Genomic DNA, 16,827 nt, shown 5'->3' on the forward strand with positions numbered 1-16,827 from the left:
AGCAGGTTCAGGGGAGACCCGATGTTTGTAGAAATCTGAAAATAAAACTTTAATTAAAAAAAGTAACCCTAAGGAGTGGGGGACCAAAAACATTCCAGTGGGGAGTGAGCACTCTTTTAAGTGTCTGTTTCCAGGTGAGGGGAGAGAACAGAAAACTGGGAGGGGGAAATGAAGTTTTCTGGAAGAGGACTGGCTTGCTGGTTTATAGGCACCCCAAACAGAAGCATTCCACTCTACAACACTTGGTTGCTCATCCCGCTTGATCTGTATAAATTCAAACACGAAATGGGCCATTAAGCTATGGATTTCTCACAGGTCTCTGGTTAGCAATTGGGGTAAGCATAATGCTGGGCTAGATGGAGGCTGCTTTAGTATATAACACTAAACCATGGTTGCTTTAACCCTGTGTTGTTCAATAAGCCACAAGCCACAGACAAATCATATCTTGTTTCTCTGAAGCTTGGTTTGTTTTTATATCTCTGTTGCTTTGGAAGAGTCTGGGACAGACAAACAATAGTTAAGCAAAGCTGCTGGGCTCTGACAGAACACCAAGCCATGGTTAAAATAATCCATCAACAATCGCGGTCCCTTCCAACTCTACCGTTCTATGATTCTATGTATCCATGGCTTCACATTGTAGCTTGTTGCCAGAAAACAAACAATGGTTAATCTTCTGAATCAGAATGGCTAAACAGACCATGGATTGGAGTTATTTGTGAACCAGGCCAGCCCGCTGATGGGATCCAGCAGTTTGTTCTTATGTAGCGTCACCCACTTTCCCACAGAAACCCCATCTCTTTTGTGCTCTGATAGCAAAAGTAGATACTGATTGGTTAACAGTTTTAAAAACAATGGGGGCGGGAATAGGCAACCACTTAACCTTTATTGTAAAGAGAAAGGAAAGGGATCCTCACTGCTTTGGATATAATGGGTGATATCCAGTGTTGGTTATACCATTAGATCAATGGTTTGATGCCACTAGCGTTTACATGTTCCAATTTTGTTCTGGGAATAAACTAGGTGCGGATTATTTGTTTTGCAAAACATCATGTATTATGCAGATTTTAGTATTGTTTTAAGTTAGTTAGAAATATTAGCACTGTTCATTTGGCATGATTAGCTGTATCTGGATAGTATATCAAACTGAATGCAATGTGATTTAAAGAAAATATCAAGTTAAAATAAACTTGGCAACTATGTTTTCATAGGTTTCTACGATCCAAGAGCTTGTTACTGGTTACGAAGCTTCTTTGAAAACCTGCGACTTGTTCAGTCCATATGGTAGGTTTCATTATTCATGAATTGTAGCTAAAATGCAGCCTTTAATCCTTATTTTAGCTGTGCTGGTAGACCTCCAAACAGACGTAATAATAAGTAAGCATTTTAATTTCTTGCCAAATTTGCTGACACGTATGTATCATTGCAGAAAACAGCGATCAAGAGCCACCGACAACTCTGCTTTGGGTTCGCTATTTCCTTGCGCAGCACTTTGACAAACTGGGTCAGTTTTCCCTGGCCTTGGATTACATTAATTCTGCCGTTGCAAGTACGCCAACACTAATAGAGTTGTTTTATCTGAAAGCAAAAATTTATAAGGTAATATTGTCATAAGTGTATCAAAAATGGAATATGTAATCAATGTACCGTATTTTTTTGCACCATAGCACTCACTTTTTCCCTCCTAGAAAGTAAGGGGAAATGTCTGTGCGTGTTATGGAGGGAATGCCTGCGGGTGGCGGAGGGGATCTGCTGCAGTCGTGAGCAGAGGATCCATGGTTCCCCTTCCTTCCCTCCTCCGTGGCTCACTTTGAAACAGCAAAGTGGGAGAAGAGCCGCTGAGTGGGGAGGAGAGAGGGACAGAGAGCCTGTTTCTTTAAAGGAACAAAGCAGGAGAGGAGAGGAGCCTCTTACACAAGTGTAAAGCACAGATCCACACGGATCCTCAGAATTTTTGCACTGGGTCACCCCAAATTCACCATCAGATCACATAGCATGTCCATGGCTACATCTTGCACCAAAAAAACCACGCACCCACTGTTGCCTGGGGCCGCAGTGGTGCAAAAACGTGGTTACAAAGCATGGATCCACATGGATCCTCATGATTTTTGCATTGGGCTACTCCAAACTCACTGTCAGATCACATGTCTGTGGCCACAGCATGAACCACAAAAATCATACATCCACTTGTTTCATTTAGAATATTTTTTTTCTTGTTTTCCTCCTCTAAAAACTACGTGCGTGTTATGGTCGGGTGCGTGTTATAGAGCGAAAAATAAGGTATATCCTTTTCATAGGAGCCGGTACACATTTTATGTTGAGATAAGAACAGAACCACTCTTACCAGATCAAAAGAAAACAATGCACTATGTTTTCAGTGAAGCACCTAAAGTAATGTTAAGTGCAAAACCAAAACATCTAGAAATCACAAGCATAGAATTAAAAACGCCGAAAGAGTTTTGCTTGGGCAGAACCCAGCTTTCAGTCTGCTTTTGTAGGAGAACGACCTTCCTAGCCACTCATAATCAGAACCAAGGTGCCCCAAGAACCCTAATAGCCAGTCCTATCTTAAACTCTCAGGTACCATGTAAGCCCAAGGTGGCGCTGTGGGTTAAACCACAGAGCCTAGGACTTGCTGATCAGAAGGTCAGCGGTTCGAATCCCCGTGACGGGGTGAGCTGCTGTTGCTCGGTCCCTGCTCCTGCCAACCTAGCAGTTCGAAAGCACGTCAAAGTGCAAGTAGATAAATAGGTACCACTCCGGCGGGAAGGTAAACGGCGTTTCCGTGTGCTGCTCTGGTTCGCCAGAAGTGGCTTAGTCATGCTGGCCACATGACCCGGAAGCTGTACGCCGGCTCCCTCGGCCAATAAAGCGAGATGAGCGCCACAACCCCAGAGTCGGTCACGACTGGACCTAATGGTCAGGGGTCCCTTTACCTTTTTACCATGTAAGCCCAAAAGAAAGCTACTACTTCTCCCTTTCTGGAACAGGTAAATTTTAGCATTTCAATTTCAATCTCTCCCTCCCTCCCTCTCTCACTCTTCTGGCTTCCTCTTGAGGCCTGGTCCCACAGCATCGGCATTTTGAACTTGCCTTGTTGTGTCCACTCCAAGCCTCCATTATGCCCTGCTGAATCCCAAGCACCCTTCCCTCTCCTTATGCAGCAATGGCAATTCTTTCCACCTCTGTTTCCCTTTCCTTCTCCATGTCCATAGAATCAGCTAAGTTTTACCCAGAGTAAAGCTTGAAATTAATGAACATGATTTCACCAAGTCTACTCTTAGCTGAATATCACTCCGTGACTTTCTGTGTGGCCTGTACATGTATCCACTTATCCCTGTATTTCTTATTAATCAAAGTGGCTTTTTCCACCTCAAGCTATAATATGTGTTCCAATGCTGTCTACCTGCACCCCAGCCCCAAATTATTGGTATAAAGGTAAAGGGACCCCTGACCATTAGGTCCAGTCGTGACCGACTCTGGTGTTGCGGCGCTCATCTCGCTTTATTGGCCGAGGGAGCCGGTGTTTGTCCGCAGACAGCTTCTGGGTCATGTGGCCAGCATGACTAAGCCACTTCTGGCGAACCAGAGCAGCGCATGGAAACGCCGTTTACCTTCCCGCCGGAGTGGTACCTATTTATCTACTTGCACTTTGACGTGCTTTCGAACTGCTAGGTTGGCAGGAGCAGGGACCGGACAACAGGAGCTCACCCCATCACGGGGATTCGAACCGCCGACCTTCTGATCGGCAAGTCCTAGGCCCTGTGGTTTAACCCACAGCGCCACCCGTGTCCCAATTATTGGTATACTAGACCCCAGATCTTGGATAGCATGCTGCGGTTGGATCTATATGTACATGTGCATGACGAAGGGCTTAGTGTTCGCTCCTTTGTCCATGGCCTCTTGCAGCAGTCAGAAAAGGGAAAAACAAAAGTAATTCATAATAAATTGTTCATATGAAATGTTTGTGACCATCGTCTTTTTGTGGAAGCAAATAGTGGGCTTGGACTATGGAAATGGTTTTTGTTTTCGATGTAAAATGTGAGCAGCTCTCACTCAAAGTTAGTAAAGGTTCTGTGCTTCTTCCATACTCAGATATTTAGTGCTAACATAATTTTGCCAGACCTGTGAAGCTTGACATATGCACTGAAGTCTGAACATGATCCTTTGTAGTTCACTTCTTTTTTTAGTTTTCATCAGATCAATATCTTTCACACAGCGAAGCATAATAAGATTGGCTGTGATTTGTTGCATGCCAAATGTTTCGGAAAGGGGAGATGCACGTGCGCGTTACAGTACTCAGAGCTTACACAATGTGCCTGTTACTGACATTTAAAATTAAGTATAAAACTCTTCCCTTTCCCTCAATAGCATGTAGGCAACCTAAAGGAGGCTGCCAAATGGATGGATGAGGCGCAGTCGTTGGATACAGCCGATAGATTCATCAACTCCAAATGTGCAAAGTATATGCTGAGAGCAAATATGGTGAAGGATGCAGAAGAGATGTGTTCCAAGTTCACACGGGTAGGAGATATATTTTAAATAGAGGTTGGTTGCGTATTCGTTTTGAAAATTTCCTCTGTCAGTTTCAGATTTATTATTATTATTATTATTATTAGTCATTGGTAGTAGAATTGTATGATGACAGGAATATATCTATGCAAGGAAACATTCACCTAACTTCTAATTTAGTCAAGATAATAGTACTGATGAATTCCCAGGAACAGAATAGTTCTGTGCCCCCCCCCACTATAATCTCTAAATATATTTTAGCTATTCCACTGCAGTATGAAACAGCTTCATCATGAGTAACCCTGTCACAGTAAATGAATTACCGTATTTTTTGCACCATAACACTCACTTTTTTCCTCCTAGAAAGTAAGGGGAAATGTCTGTGCGTGTTATGGAGGAAATGCCTACGGGTGGCATGCCTACGGGTTTTCCTCCTCTAAAAACTACGTGCGTGTTATGGTTGGGTGCGTGTTATAGAGCGAAAAATACGGTACTCATGAGGAGGCTGGAAGTTTAAGTGGGAGCACATTCCATGTCCATAGACTAGCCAACTAAAAGTCAACATTTTTCATTAAGATGCATAGGCTAACTTGGTGGTGAAAGAAATACAGGCATCGTTACTACTGAAGACTACGTTTAAATTTCGTAAATTATTAAATAGACTGCAGGCTACAATCCTGTACCCATTTACCTTGGAGTAAGCCCAGTTTAACTCAGTAGGACTGGCTATTGGAACTGTATGTGCAAGATTGCATTGTAAAAATCTTTGAAATGTCTTCCCATTCAGGCAGTTCTTCACATTGCCAAATTTTCCATTGGCATTTAACCTTTTGTAAAGTCTCCATTCATTTTGACTGGGAAGCCCAGCCAGATGGGCGGGGAATGAATAATACAATACAATACAATACAATACAATACAAAATACAATACAATACAATACAATACAAAATACAATGCAATTCAAAATACAATGCAATACAAAATACAATGCTATGCTATGCTCACATTGCCAGTACGGTGTTGAGTGGTTGCCTTGATGACCACAGAGGGACAGGAGTTGTTCAGATTTGATTTTCTTGTACCTCAGTCCTTTACCCTCTTACCTAGGAGTAAGTCTTATGGAAGTGAATAGGACTTACTTTTGAGTAGCTATGTATAGGATTACCCTCTTAGTGTTGCACCTTGTGTCTTCACTATTAAAATTCCCTGCCTTCTTGAGCTGTCAGTCATTAATTAAACAAGACCACATTTATAGCATTTTGCACACAGTGTTTGCTACTACATGAGAAATATTGTCTGGTCTTCTTAAGAACACCTCCCTTATCTCTGCCTCTCTTACAGTGAAAGTGCCCACATTCTCGTTTCTGTATGAATGAAATATTGCCCTTCTCACAGACTTTCCCCTTAGCTGAATAGAAAAAGTATGCATTAGTTAAAGCCTTTGGAAAAGGGAAAAGAATAGGATACTTTATAAGACTGGGGGTTGCCAATATGATGCCCTCCAGGTTTTGTTTGAGAACAACTCCTATCACCCACTGCCTGACCATGGATTGTGGTGGTCAGGGCTATGGCAGTGGCTTGGTTCTGCAACATCTGAAAACGCTACATTTGCTGTCCCTGCACTCAATAATTGAAAAGTCCAGAAATCAATAATTATCTTCTTTTTAAAAGACATCTGAAGGCAGCCCTCTTTAGGGAAGTTTTTAATATTTAATGCTGTATTGTTTTTAACACTTGATTGGAAGCCACCCAGAGTGGCTGGGGAAACTCAGCCAGTTGGGCGGGGTATAAATAATAAATTATTATTAATTATTATTATTATCCAAAGAATTGTATCAGTTATTTATTGTTAAAGCATTCTTATAGGATATCATAGGGCTGTGTGTGTGTGTGTGTGTGTGTGTGTGTGTGTGTATGGATAGACAGATACAGTAGATAGATATCACACATATACATATAAATTTAAACGACTATTGATCCCACACAATACTTTTTTATTTATTTCAGGAAGGAACTTCTGCCATGGAGAATCTCAATGAAATGCAGTGCATGTGGTTCCAAACAGAATGCGCTTTAGCTTTTCAGAGACTAGGGAAATATGGAGATGCCTTGAAAAAGTGCCATGAAGTGGAGAGGGTAAGTAGGTAAACAGATTGCTTTTTCCTGACTACCGCTTCTCATAAGCAACATGAACTCTGTTAACTCGTCATCTGCTTTAGAGTTGCCAAAACACTTTATTTCGAAAAAGCTGTAAGCACACCTAGGAAGCTGCCTTATTTGTCCATCTAGTAAACTGCGTCATAAAAAATAGTATCCTCTCTCCTTTTTTTTAAAAGCACTTTTTTGAGATAACAGATGATCAATTTGACTTCCACACCTACTGCATGAGAAAGATGACACTCCGTGCCTACGTGGACCTCTTGAGGTTGGAAGACGTTCTCAGGCAACATGCCTTCTACTTCAAGGCGGCTCGCTCAGCAATTGAAATCTACCTGAAGCTATATGATAACCCGCTAGCCAATGAAAGCAAAGAACAAGAAGTAAATTCAGGTATTGAAGCAATAATTAAGATAGTGTGAGTATAAAAAGCTTTGTACAGTGGTGCCTCGCAAGACGAAATTAATCCGTTCCGCGAGTCTCTTCGTTTTGCGGTTTTTTCGTCTTGCGAAGCACAGCTATTAGCGGCTTAGCGGCTGTTAACGGCTTAGCGGCTTTAAGAAAAAGGAAACAAACTCGCAAGAACTCGCAAGACGTTTCGTCTTGCGAAGCAAGCCCATAGGGAAATTCGTCTTGCGGAACGACTCAAAAAACAGAAAACCCTTTCGTCTAGTGAGTTTTTCGTCTTGCGAGGCATTCGTCTTGCGGGGCACCACTGTACAGAAGTGTTCACTGCTGAAAATGTAAAGCAGCAGTGGTGGTATATGTAAAGGAAACTTATTTTATACAGGGCTGGGGAGAATCATCTGCTGAAATGGATGTAAAAATGGCTTAATAATCAGTGCAGTATTAAGAATTTAAAACAGGGATTGCCAGCCTTTTTGTGCCCACATACACATTTGAAAACTGGGAAAACTGATTGCCATGCATACACCACAACCGTTGAACACACCTAAATCTGTTCTGTTGGCTGCTGCAGGCACCAAGTTGGTGGACCCTGATCCAGCACAGAATTTAGATGGTTGAAAATCTTCATTTTAGGGTTGTTGTTGTTTTGAAATTGTTTTTATTTGATTTTACAAATATAAATTTATAATAAAACCAAATACATATCCATATAGAGAGATTTCTCTGAATCTCAAGACTTCCCCCCATCCCCTCCGTGGGGCCTATTGTCAACATTTTCAACGGCATATTATTTCATAGTCTATATTTTGTACCTATCCATATTATCCATAGTATTTGTTACATTACAAGTGAGATTAAAATCCTGCTAATGTTTTCATCAGCTTACACTGTCTCCTAAGTAAATTATAATTTTTTCCCATTCTTTCTTGAAGTTTTTGTCTTCTTGATCCCTGAGCTTTCCGGTCAGTTTTGCCATTTCGGCGTAGTCGGTAACAGCTTGGTTTGCCATTCCTCTCTGGTGTGGGGACTCTTTCTTTCCATCATTTTAGTTTTCTTAAGTGATTGCAGACAAAAGTCTGATTTGCATGTTAAGTTACTGCTAAAGTCTTGTTAATTGGAAAAGGATCTTTTGACATTGCGGTCAGACTATCAAGCTGCTGTTCGGGGCCTCCTCTGTTGTGGCTTTTACACTTGGCCTCATTTTCTCTGAGTTGATAAAACTGTATCTGGACTACACCTCTTCAGACGACAGACAGGGGTTCACAATATATATGTTCCTTTTCTCTAAAAAAAATAAAATTAAATGGAGGGACATTTGGTCATGTGAGCCAAATCCTGCTGTCTAAAGTGGTATGTATCAGACAAAGCCTTGCCACTTGAATGAGAAGGCCCTTGGTTTTCATCCTTAGTTGTGCAGTTGAAGGAAAGGTGATGGTAGAACTTTTAGCCCTTAACTGAAATGTGGTACAACAAAACACTTTCCTCTTGTGTTCACAGAACCACGTGTCATTTAGATCACGGCAGAAAGGAAAATCTGTTGTTGCTTCAAGCAGCAAAAGCGTTCACGTTTGATGCTTCTGTTTGCTTCCCTGTCAGAAAATATAGCTCTCTTAACTCACTGATGCTTCTGTGCATACACAGGCTGAGACCTATATAAATTTATAGGAGTTCACACTTTTCTCCATTGTGCAAATTGCAGTTTATTCCTACAGTCTGCTTCCTATCTTTTAACCATAGCATATCTATCTCTTATCCCAAAATTGCTACGTTTTCTTGAGAAATTTTGATGAGGGACCTTGCCAAAAAGTTTCTGAACCTGAAGCACATGGTGTGTACTGGAGTGCTTATAGCTAGCTTTTAAGAATCCTGAAGGTTTATTTAAACAATAAATTAAGAGTTACCGTACTTCTTTTATTTGTTTATTTTGTGTTTTTCTATTGTAGAGGCATTTAATGAAGTGATATTTAAATACGACGCTGTATATTTTTTAATAAACCCAGTTTATTAAAATTTATTATTTTGTATGGTTTGTAAATCTCCTGTTGTAGAAAACCTTTCGGCCAAAGAGCTTAAGAAAATGCTTAGTAAGCAAAGACGAGCACAGAAGAAAGCTAAACTGGAAGAGGAGAGAAAGCATGCAGAGCGAGAGAGGCAGCAGAAGAACCAAAAGAAGAAGCGAGAGGAGGAAGAGGAAGAAACCAGTGGTCCCAAGGAAGAATTGGTTCCTGAAAAACTGGAAAGGGTAGATTTGTTTCTCCTTTTCTATATTTGTTAATCATCGCATATTCAAAACCTTCTTCACTGTGCCATATCAAACCAAAATATTTACAGGAAGGTTGGGGTCAGTTAACTCACTGGCCTGGCATGTAGACCGCACATATGATGTTCACAATCTTGGATTCACATGCGCCGCTTTGACTCGAATGTGCCATTTGATCAAGCACATTCTGGGGGATGTACATGACTGATCAGATGACAGACACATTGTACATGCTGGAACAGGGGCATCAAGATGAAAGCAAGCATTTTGCTGCTTTGCTTCTGAACTTCTAAGAGTTCTGTGAAACTTGGTTTTGCTCACATAATTCTCTTCCACTGGGCTCCTGTTCCAAACCTTTCTTGGTATCATTATGTCTGTTCAGCAGAGTTGCTTTTAATTCCTTCCTGTGTTTCATCTATTTTGTTCTCAAGAGTAGGCCTTGTGGTCATACATTTGTTCCCTCAACTTTGTCCCATCTTCCTTGCTACAGGAGAAGTGAACAGTCACATTGGGAAATCCCCTGTCTGAATAACAATGAGGTTATTTAGGTAGGGCATTAAGTGTTCTGCCCAGTGATGATGACAGAGCAGGGAGCCTGTTAACCTGAAACTTGCTTTCAGTTTCCCTCTATAGGGTGGATCCCAGGGAGAAAATGAACAGCTGTTGGGCATTTTGTAATTCCTAAAGTAACATATTGTAGTTGTTGGGATGGCTCGAAGTTACGTCCAAGATGCCAAGCTCCTTCTTAAGTACCGTATTTTTCGCTCTATAAGACGCACCAGACCATAAGACGCACCTAGTTTTTGGAGGAGGAAAACAAGAAAAAAAATATTCTGAATCCCAGAAGCCAGAACAGCAAGAGGGATCGCTACGCAGTGAAAGCAGCAATCCCTCTTGCTGTTCTGGCTTCTGGGATAGCTGCACAGCCTGCATTCGCCCCATAAGACGCACACACATTTCCCCTTACTTTTGAGGAGGGGAAAAGTGAGTCTTATAGAGCAAAAAATACGGTATTTATACAACTCAACCTGTTTCGTTGACTAGCTGTCTTTTGGAAGAGCGGGTAACTATGATAAACACTATTAAATACATTGTGTGCCAAAATATATCAGTACGATTATTGCAAGCTTGATCTTTAGAGACTTTTTTGGTATGACTTCAGTTTATAACTAACCTGAATTTCTTTTGGCAGGTTGGCAATCCATTAGAGGAAGCAATTAAGTTCCTTATACCACTTAAGAATCTTGCGGCCGATAACATAGACACACATCTTTTAGCATTTGACATTTATTTAAGGAAAGGTAAAGTATATGTAATTGTGAAACAGGATTGTGAAATAACAGGATGATTTTGTAATAGTTACATGTGTAGATTTATCCATTATTAGTTTTCAGGTTATCTGTCTGCAAAAACACTAATCATCTCTGGGCTTGACTTACTGGGTTTTCCATTGTCTCACCTTGGTCACAACTATCCGGCACTGCTGCTCAAATTATTCAGTTTTCTTATTGCTCTCTGCACATAATGCCTGTCCTTAAATCCCTGCACTGTCAACCTTTTTGCTCCCAGATTCTGTACAAGCCCTTGCCCCTCACCCCCTTGTCTCTCCATTTTTATATACCAACATATTCCTGTATTTTGGTTTCATTGGTCCAGCTCCACAATCGTCGGGTGTCCAAAGGTCTCCTGCCACCTCAAACAACACCATTTCTTATTTGCTGCCTCTTACGCCTGAAACTTCCTCCCCATCGACCATCTCCCCTATTTCATTAAAATCCTCCTCCTCACCCTTTCTGTGATGCTTTTGCTACACCGCCATCATTCTCACAACCTACTATAACTTAAATAACTTCACATTCAGCCCATCTATCCCTGCCTCCATTCACCTGCCCCTTCTCTCTTGTCTGCCTCAGGCCTGTTTCTTGGTTGTAAGCCCATGTCATGGGCTGGCTGGGCGCAGAGGAGCCAGGAATGGCAATGAGAGGTCAGAGGGAGAAGAAGGAGCAGATTTGGGAGGAGGTGGTGTCAGAAGAAGAAGTAGTAACGGGGTTTAGTGAGCAGGAAGAAGCAGTGGCGGAGAACAGTTCAGACTCAGAAGCAGAGGCTGGAGAAGATGGTCAAGAGGCAGAGGGGAGACAGGTTCCCGAAGAAGCCAGGGAGTCTCCCCGTCCTGCTGCAACCACTTCTCTCCCCCTGGTCATCTAGAACACACAGAGAAATGAAGAGCAAAACAAGAGGTTGGTTGTGCGCAGAGACAGTCTATGACTGCTTGGGAAAGGCCTTGGAGAGCAGTGGGACCTTCAGTCTTCGCAACTGCCTCATTCGGGCAAGATCTACTGGGAAGAGTTGCCCGGACCACTAGGCCTGTGCTTTTGGGGCTTCTCTGAATAAAGAGTTAACTTCTTTGACACTGTATTTTTTTATTGCTGCCCCACGTTTGACTTCAGCTCCTGGCAGCCCCATAGGGCAGGGACCTGGCCTTGCCTTGTTCATAAGCTGTCAGGTGCATATATAAATAATACGAGGTCTCCTTTATTTTGCATGTGACACATGAGTGAGCGTGTGTGTGCAGAATGGTTGTAACACAGCAAAACAAACAGATTATTCAAATGTAAATAACATTATAAAAACTAGTTCTTTATTCTTGTATTTATGCAGGAAAGTTTCTCTTAATGTTGCAGTCGGTTAAAAGAGCTTTTGCTATTGACAGTAATAACCCGTGGCTACATGAATGTTTAATTAAATTCTCCAAATGTGGTAAGTATAAGATAAATCTGCTGTTTGCATGCTATAAAACTGTCCTTGGAACACTGAAGTACAGTTTTGTCAGATGGTAACAACTATGTGCTTCGTTGTTGTTTTTTACTTTTTTAGTGTCTGATCATAGTAATTTGCCAGAAATTGTGAACAAAGTCCTAACCCAAGAAATGCAGAAGATTTTTATTAGTAAAGATTTGGAAAGTTTCAATGAAGAATTTCTCAGACGCAATTCTACCTCCATACGGCATCTGCTGTCAGGTTGGTTTATTTGTGTTTTAAAGGATGACATTATGCCAAACCTGTGTTTTATTGTAGGACTTGAAGCAGGTTCAGGAGAAGAGCCCTGCTCCACAGACCAAAGGTCCATCTAGCCCAGGACTCTGCCCCTGACTGTCAGCATCGCCCTTGAGCCAGTGTCACCAACTGGACTCATCCACTTCAGCCCCGACTGGGCCAGGCGAGCTGGGTAGCACTTCCAGAGACCACCTTTTACACAGGAACAGTTCAAAGTGCTGTGGACTCACAGCTTAGAGTTGTGAGCACCGGATTCACTCCCACAAGAAGACAGTCGTCGCACAGCAGAGTATAGCAGAGCATAAACGACTCGGAGAGCAGCTCTGTAGAATATCTTCTTTATTCTATCTACAACTAAATACACAACTATATACAGAGCTAAATGAGGTCTAAACGAAAAAGCAGAACTGCACTGAGTGTCTGCAGCTGCTCTTAGCAGCAACCTTATCTATACACACGATCTCTCTCTAACACTTAGTCTCTCTCTCTCCCCGACACTTTGATGTGAGGCTGGAGCGGAATAAGTAGAGAGCAGAAACCGCCCCTCCTCTCTGAAGAATCAGCAGAGAACATCAGCAGATTCTTGGATATGGGAGGGGTGAATTCTCCTCACTGACAACCATAAACCTCTGGGAGGCTCCTAAGAAGGCTTGAAGGCAGCTTGAAGTTGGTCAGTCACCATGAATTCAAGTTCTTTAAGGTCCTCTGTCTTCTAAAGCTGGTGACAATCGTTCAGATAAAACCAGATGCTCTGGCTCGTTAGAGACTTCCTGGTTTATTCACTCCATACCCTCCAAGTGTCCCTATTTTGCAGGGACAGTGCTGAAATTACGAAAGCCATTCTGGGGTTTTTATTTGATCCCGGAATGTCCCTGTCCTCTGCCTATGCTGCTGCTGCCAAGCTTAGGAGAGGAGGGGGTGGTGCTTGGCCTGAGCTGCAACGCTGCAAGGGAGCATCCCATTGCCTCTCTCTGGTCGCTGGTGCTATCCTCCTGCTCTGGGCTGCTCAAAGTGGCTGCTGGAGAGCAGGCAAGGAGGAAGGGCTGTGGAGGCCCACCCAGTCTTTTGTGACGCACCGGCTCAGAGGGCAGGGCCGCCCTGGGCAGGAAGAAAGGGGAAGCGGAACAGAGTGCAAGGAGTCTTGATTTTTCTTTTTTAAGCTGAAATGATGTTTAGTTAAATGTGAGTACATAGAGACTACTACGCACACAAGCTCCACCAACTTCTTTTATTTTTTCTTCTGCTTTTCTGCTGAAGAACTTTGCTTTTGCAACTACAGGCTGTTTGGGCAGTTTCCCCTTGCCCAGGACTGTATAATAACCTGAGCGCACAACATCAATTACAGGTGATAATCCAGCCAGATTTTTTACATACTTGAGCCTTGTCTGCTCACTAAAAAGCGTCCACAGTTTTTCCAGGCAGACTGTAGGATGGAAGTGCTGGTTTTTCTTCAAGTGGTAATCCTTTCCAAAATAACCAGGATGGTATTTATCAAAGTTAATTCTTGTGGTGGTGCAGACCTCCAGCATTACCACGTCCTCCAGGATGCTTTCTATGCTTACCAATACAACCATGGCTGTGGCTGACGTGACCTCACAGTTTCCTGGTCTTCCTCAGCCTTGAAGGCATCTTGGCAGCTCCAAGGAAATAAAGGAAAAGAGTGCTCCTCATGAGATTTCACGGAAAGGAAGGAGTCTTGGTTTTTTAAAACAATGCTTTGTGTGTCTGTGTCTACTCTTGCCCCTTTCTAAAATTTATGCATTGGTTTGTCTTTTTCTTTCAGCAAATCTACCGAAGAATAAAATAAAATTGGGATTAAGGGGTTTTCGCAGGACGGTGGAGGGGGTACCATATTTTTCGCACTACAGGACGCACTTTCCCCCTCCAAAAATGAAGGGGAAATGTGTGTGCATCCTATGGAGTGAATGCAGGCTTTCACAGATAGCAGCCTGAAGCCCGGGGAGCACAGCGCCAACTCCCGCTGCACTGCCCGGGCTTCAGGCAGCTATCCGCAAGCCTTCGGACTCCGAAGGCTTGCGGATAGCAGCCTGTTCTGGGGTCGGGGGAAGCCCCCGCAAGCTCTGGGAGCGGCGGCGAGGTTGCGCGCAATCTTGTTCTGTTCTGGGGGCTGGGGGGGGGATAATCCCCCCTTTATTTCCCCCCCTAAAAACTAGGTGCGCCCTATGGAGTGAAATATACGGTATCTCCCGTCTGCTGTTGCTCCACAGCCATTAGTATTCAGAGGCAGAGTACCTCTGAACATGGAGGTTCCATGTAATCAGTATGACTAATAGCCATGGTATATTTCTTCTCCATGAATTGGAGAATTTGGCAAACACTCCAGCTGGTGGGAATGAACTCCATAACTTGGGTGAAGCAGCCCTTCCACCGTCCGGAATGTGCTGCTGGTCAGTTTCATTAAATGATTCCTAGCATTATCACTTCCACGTTCAGAAGGAAGGAAAGTCTAAATCAGGCATGGCCAAACTTGGCCCTCCAGATGTTTTGGTACTACAACTCCCATCATCCCTAGCTAACAGGACCAGTGGTCAGGGATGATGGGAATTGTAGTCCCAAAACATCTGGAGGGCCAAATGCCTGGCCTAAATGAAGACTGTGAGAACTTGAAAAAACATTGCTAATTGTTGTCTTCATCATTTTGCAGTTTTATATATGTGTTTAGTCTACCACCAGTCTTTATGGGCTGAGGATTTCCATCTCTGTCGTCCCCATTGTCTTCTATTATTAGAATGCCTTCCCCCATTACTTCATCAGGTCTTTCCCATGGGATTTTCTTACTCTATTATCTTTTTTCTTTTGTGTGGTGTCTATTCTTAGTGGCTTCCAAACCGTAACTCACAATTTCAGGTCGTTAGCATGGATCTTGCTACATTTGCTGCCCTTTAAAAGTCATGTTTATTGTTAAATACACAGCCAAATTACAAAGCTAAATTACTTTAATTACTTTAATGAGGTAACTGTGGATAATTGAACTTAATTTTCTCTTGTCTTCATTAATTGCTTTAGTACCTGTGGCAAATAAAAAATATATTCAGATTTTGTGTCATGGTTCGCCTTTAATTTAGACTTAGTGGGGTTCAATGTATAATGGTTGCAGTAAGAATTTGAAGTCAAGATACCCAGTTCTGAGTGAAGTAAGGTTTTTCCCGTCCCACAACCTCAGAAAAATTGAGGTCATATTTTGCTGGCTTCTCTCTGGCCCTACTGCAGCTTAGGCTGGACCTACAGTGGTAACTCGGGTTACATACGCTTCAGGTTACATACACTTTAGGTTACACACTCCGCTAACCCAGAAATAGTGCTTCAGGTTAAGAACTTTGCTTCAGGATGAGAACAAATCGTGCAGCAGCGGCGCAGCGGCAGCAGGAGGCCCCATTAGCTAAAGTGGTGCTTCAGGTTAAGAACGGACCTCTGGAACGAATTAAGTACTTAACCCAAGGTACCACTGTATTGATATAAAATGGGGTGACAGTATGGGTGAATTTACTTTCTTGAGCTGCTTTGAATCCAGTATGGTGGACTTTGCTTTGTTGTAATTTGCTGATTTGACAGTCCTTGTTGCCTTGCTATTTTTTCAAGTTTGTTTTTGTTTTTTTTTGCAATGTGCACAATGCATGTTTAGTATTAGTGAAAACTGAAGCAAAACATATCATTAAGTTCTCCCTTTGAATGGTTTCCCTGCTCATAAATCTATGCCACTTCTTTTTCAGGTGCCAAGATGATGTATTTCCTGGACAACTCAAGACAAGAGAAAGCTATTGGCATTGCAACTAAACTAGATGAAACTATGACGGATAAAAATGTGAAGGTAATTCATTATTACGATTGTGAAACTGAAGTTTCTAGATAGTATGCTGTTGTGAATAGTGCATGAGGTGACATGTACATGAGCAGATGTGGGGAACCTTTAGCCCATGGGTAGGCAACCTAAGGCCTGGGGGCCGGATGCAGCCCAATCGCCTTCTAAATCCAGCCTGTGGGCGGTCCAGAAATCAGCGTGTTTTCACATGAGTAGAATGTGTCCTTTTATTTAAAATGCATCTCTGAGTTATTTGTGGGACCTGCCTGGTGTTTTTACATGAGTAGAATGTGTCCTTTTATTTAAAATGCATCTCTGGGTTATTTGTGGGGCATAGGAATATGTTCATTTCCCCCAAAAAAATATAGTCCGGCCCCCCACAAGGTCGGAGGGACAGTGGACCGGCCCCCTGCTAAAAAAACTTTGCTGACCACTGCTTTAGCCCTTCTTATGTTGTGCTGCAACTCCCATCACCCCTGGTCATTGGCCATGCTTGCTAGTGCTTATGGGAGTTGTAGTTTAGCTGAAGCTTCCCCATTCCTGTATTAGAGGATAAACGGGAAGGTAAGCGGCGTTTCCATGCGCTCTGGTTTCCGTCACGGTGTCCCGTTGCACCAGA

General features: G+C 42.7%; 1 protein-coding gene and 1 pseudogene across 3 annotated transcripts in view; one reads left to right on the forward strand and one right to left on the reverse strand.

Annotated features, from left to right (window-relative positions):
* The window catches only part of NAA16 (N-alpha-acetyltransferase 16, NatA auxiliary subunit), a 39,354-nt gene that overhangs the window by 20,202 nt on the left and 2,325 nt on the right, over positions 1–16,827 (forward strand). Inside the window, exons 10-19 of one of the 3 annotated variants that reach the window (XM_028738073.2) lie at positions 1,209–1,281; positions 1,427–1,596; positions 4,369–4,521; positions 6,517–6,645; positions 6,846–7,059; positions 9,123–9,316; positions 10,527–10,635; positions 11,993–12,091; positions 12,209–12,352; positions 16,120–16,217. In XM_028738073.2, coding sequence (XP_028593906.2) covers positions 1,209–1,281; positions 1,427–1,596; positions 4,369–4,521; positions 6,517–6,645; positions 6,846–7,059; positions 9,123–9,316; positions 10,527–10,635; positions 11,993–12,091; positions 12,209–12,352; positions 16,120–16,217 — 1,383 coding nt within the window. Of the gene's footprint in view, positions 1–1,208; positions 1,282–1,426; positions 1,597–4,368; positions 4,546–6,516; positions 6,654–6,845; positions 7,060–9,122; positions 9,317–10,526; positions 10,636–11,992; positions 12,092–12,208; positions 12,353–16,119; positions 16,218–16,827 lie in introns of those variants that run through there. The other 2 variants (XM_028738075.2, XM_028738076.2) reach the window with 2 other exon arrangements.
* Positions 13,445–14,051, reverse strand: LOC114601066 (large ribosomal subunit protein uL15 pseudogene; annotated as a pseudogene).

Source organism: Podarcis muralis, chromosome 8 (assembly GCF_964188315.1).
Source record: "Podarcis muralis chromosome 8, rPodMur119.hap1.1, whole genome shotgun sequence".
Lineage (NCBI taxonomy): Eukaryota > Metazoa > Chordata > Lepidosauria > Squamata > Lacertidae > Podarcis > Podarcis muralis.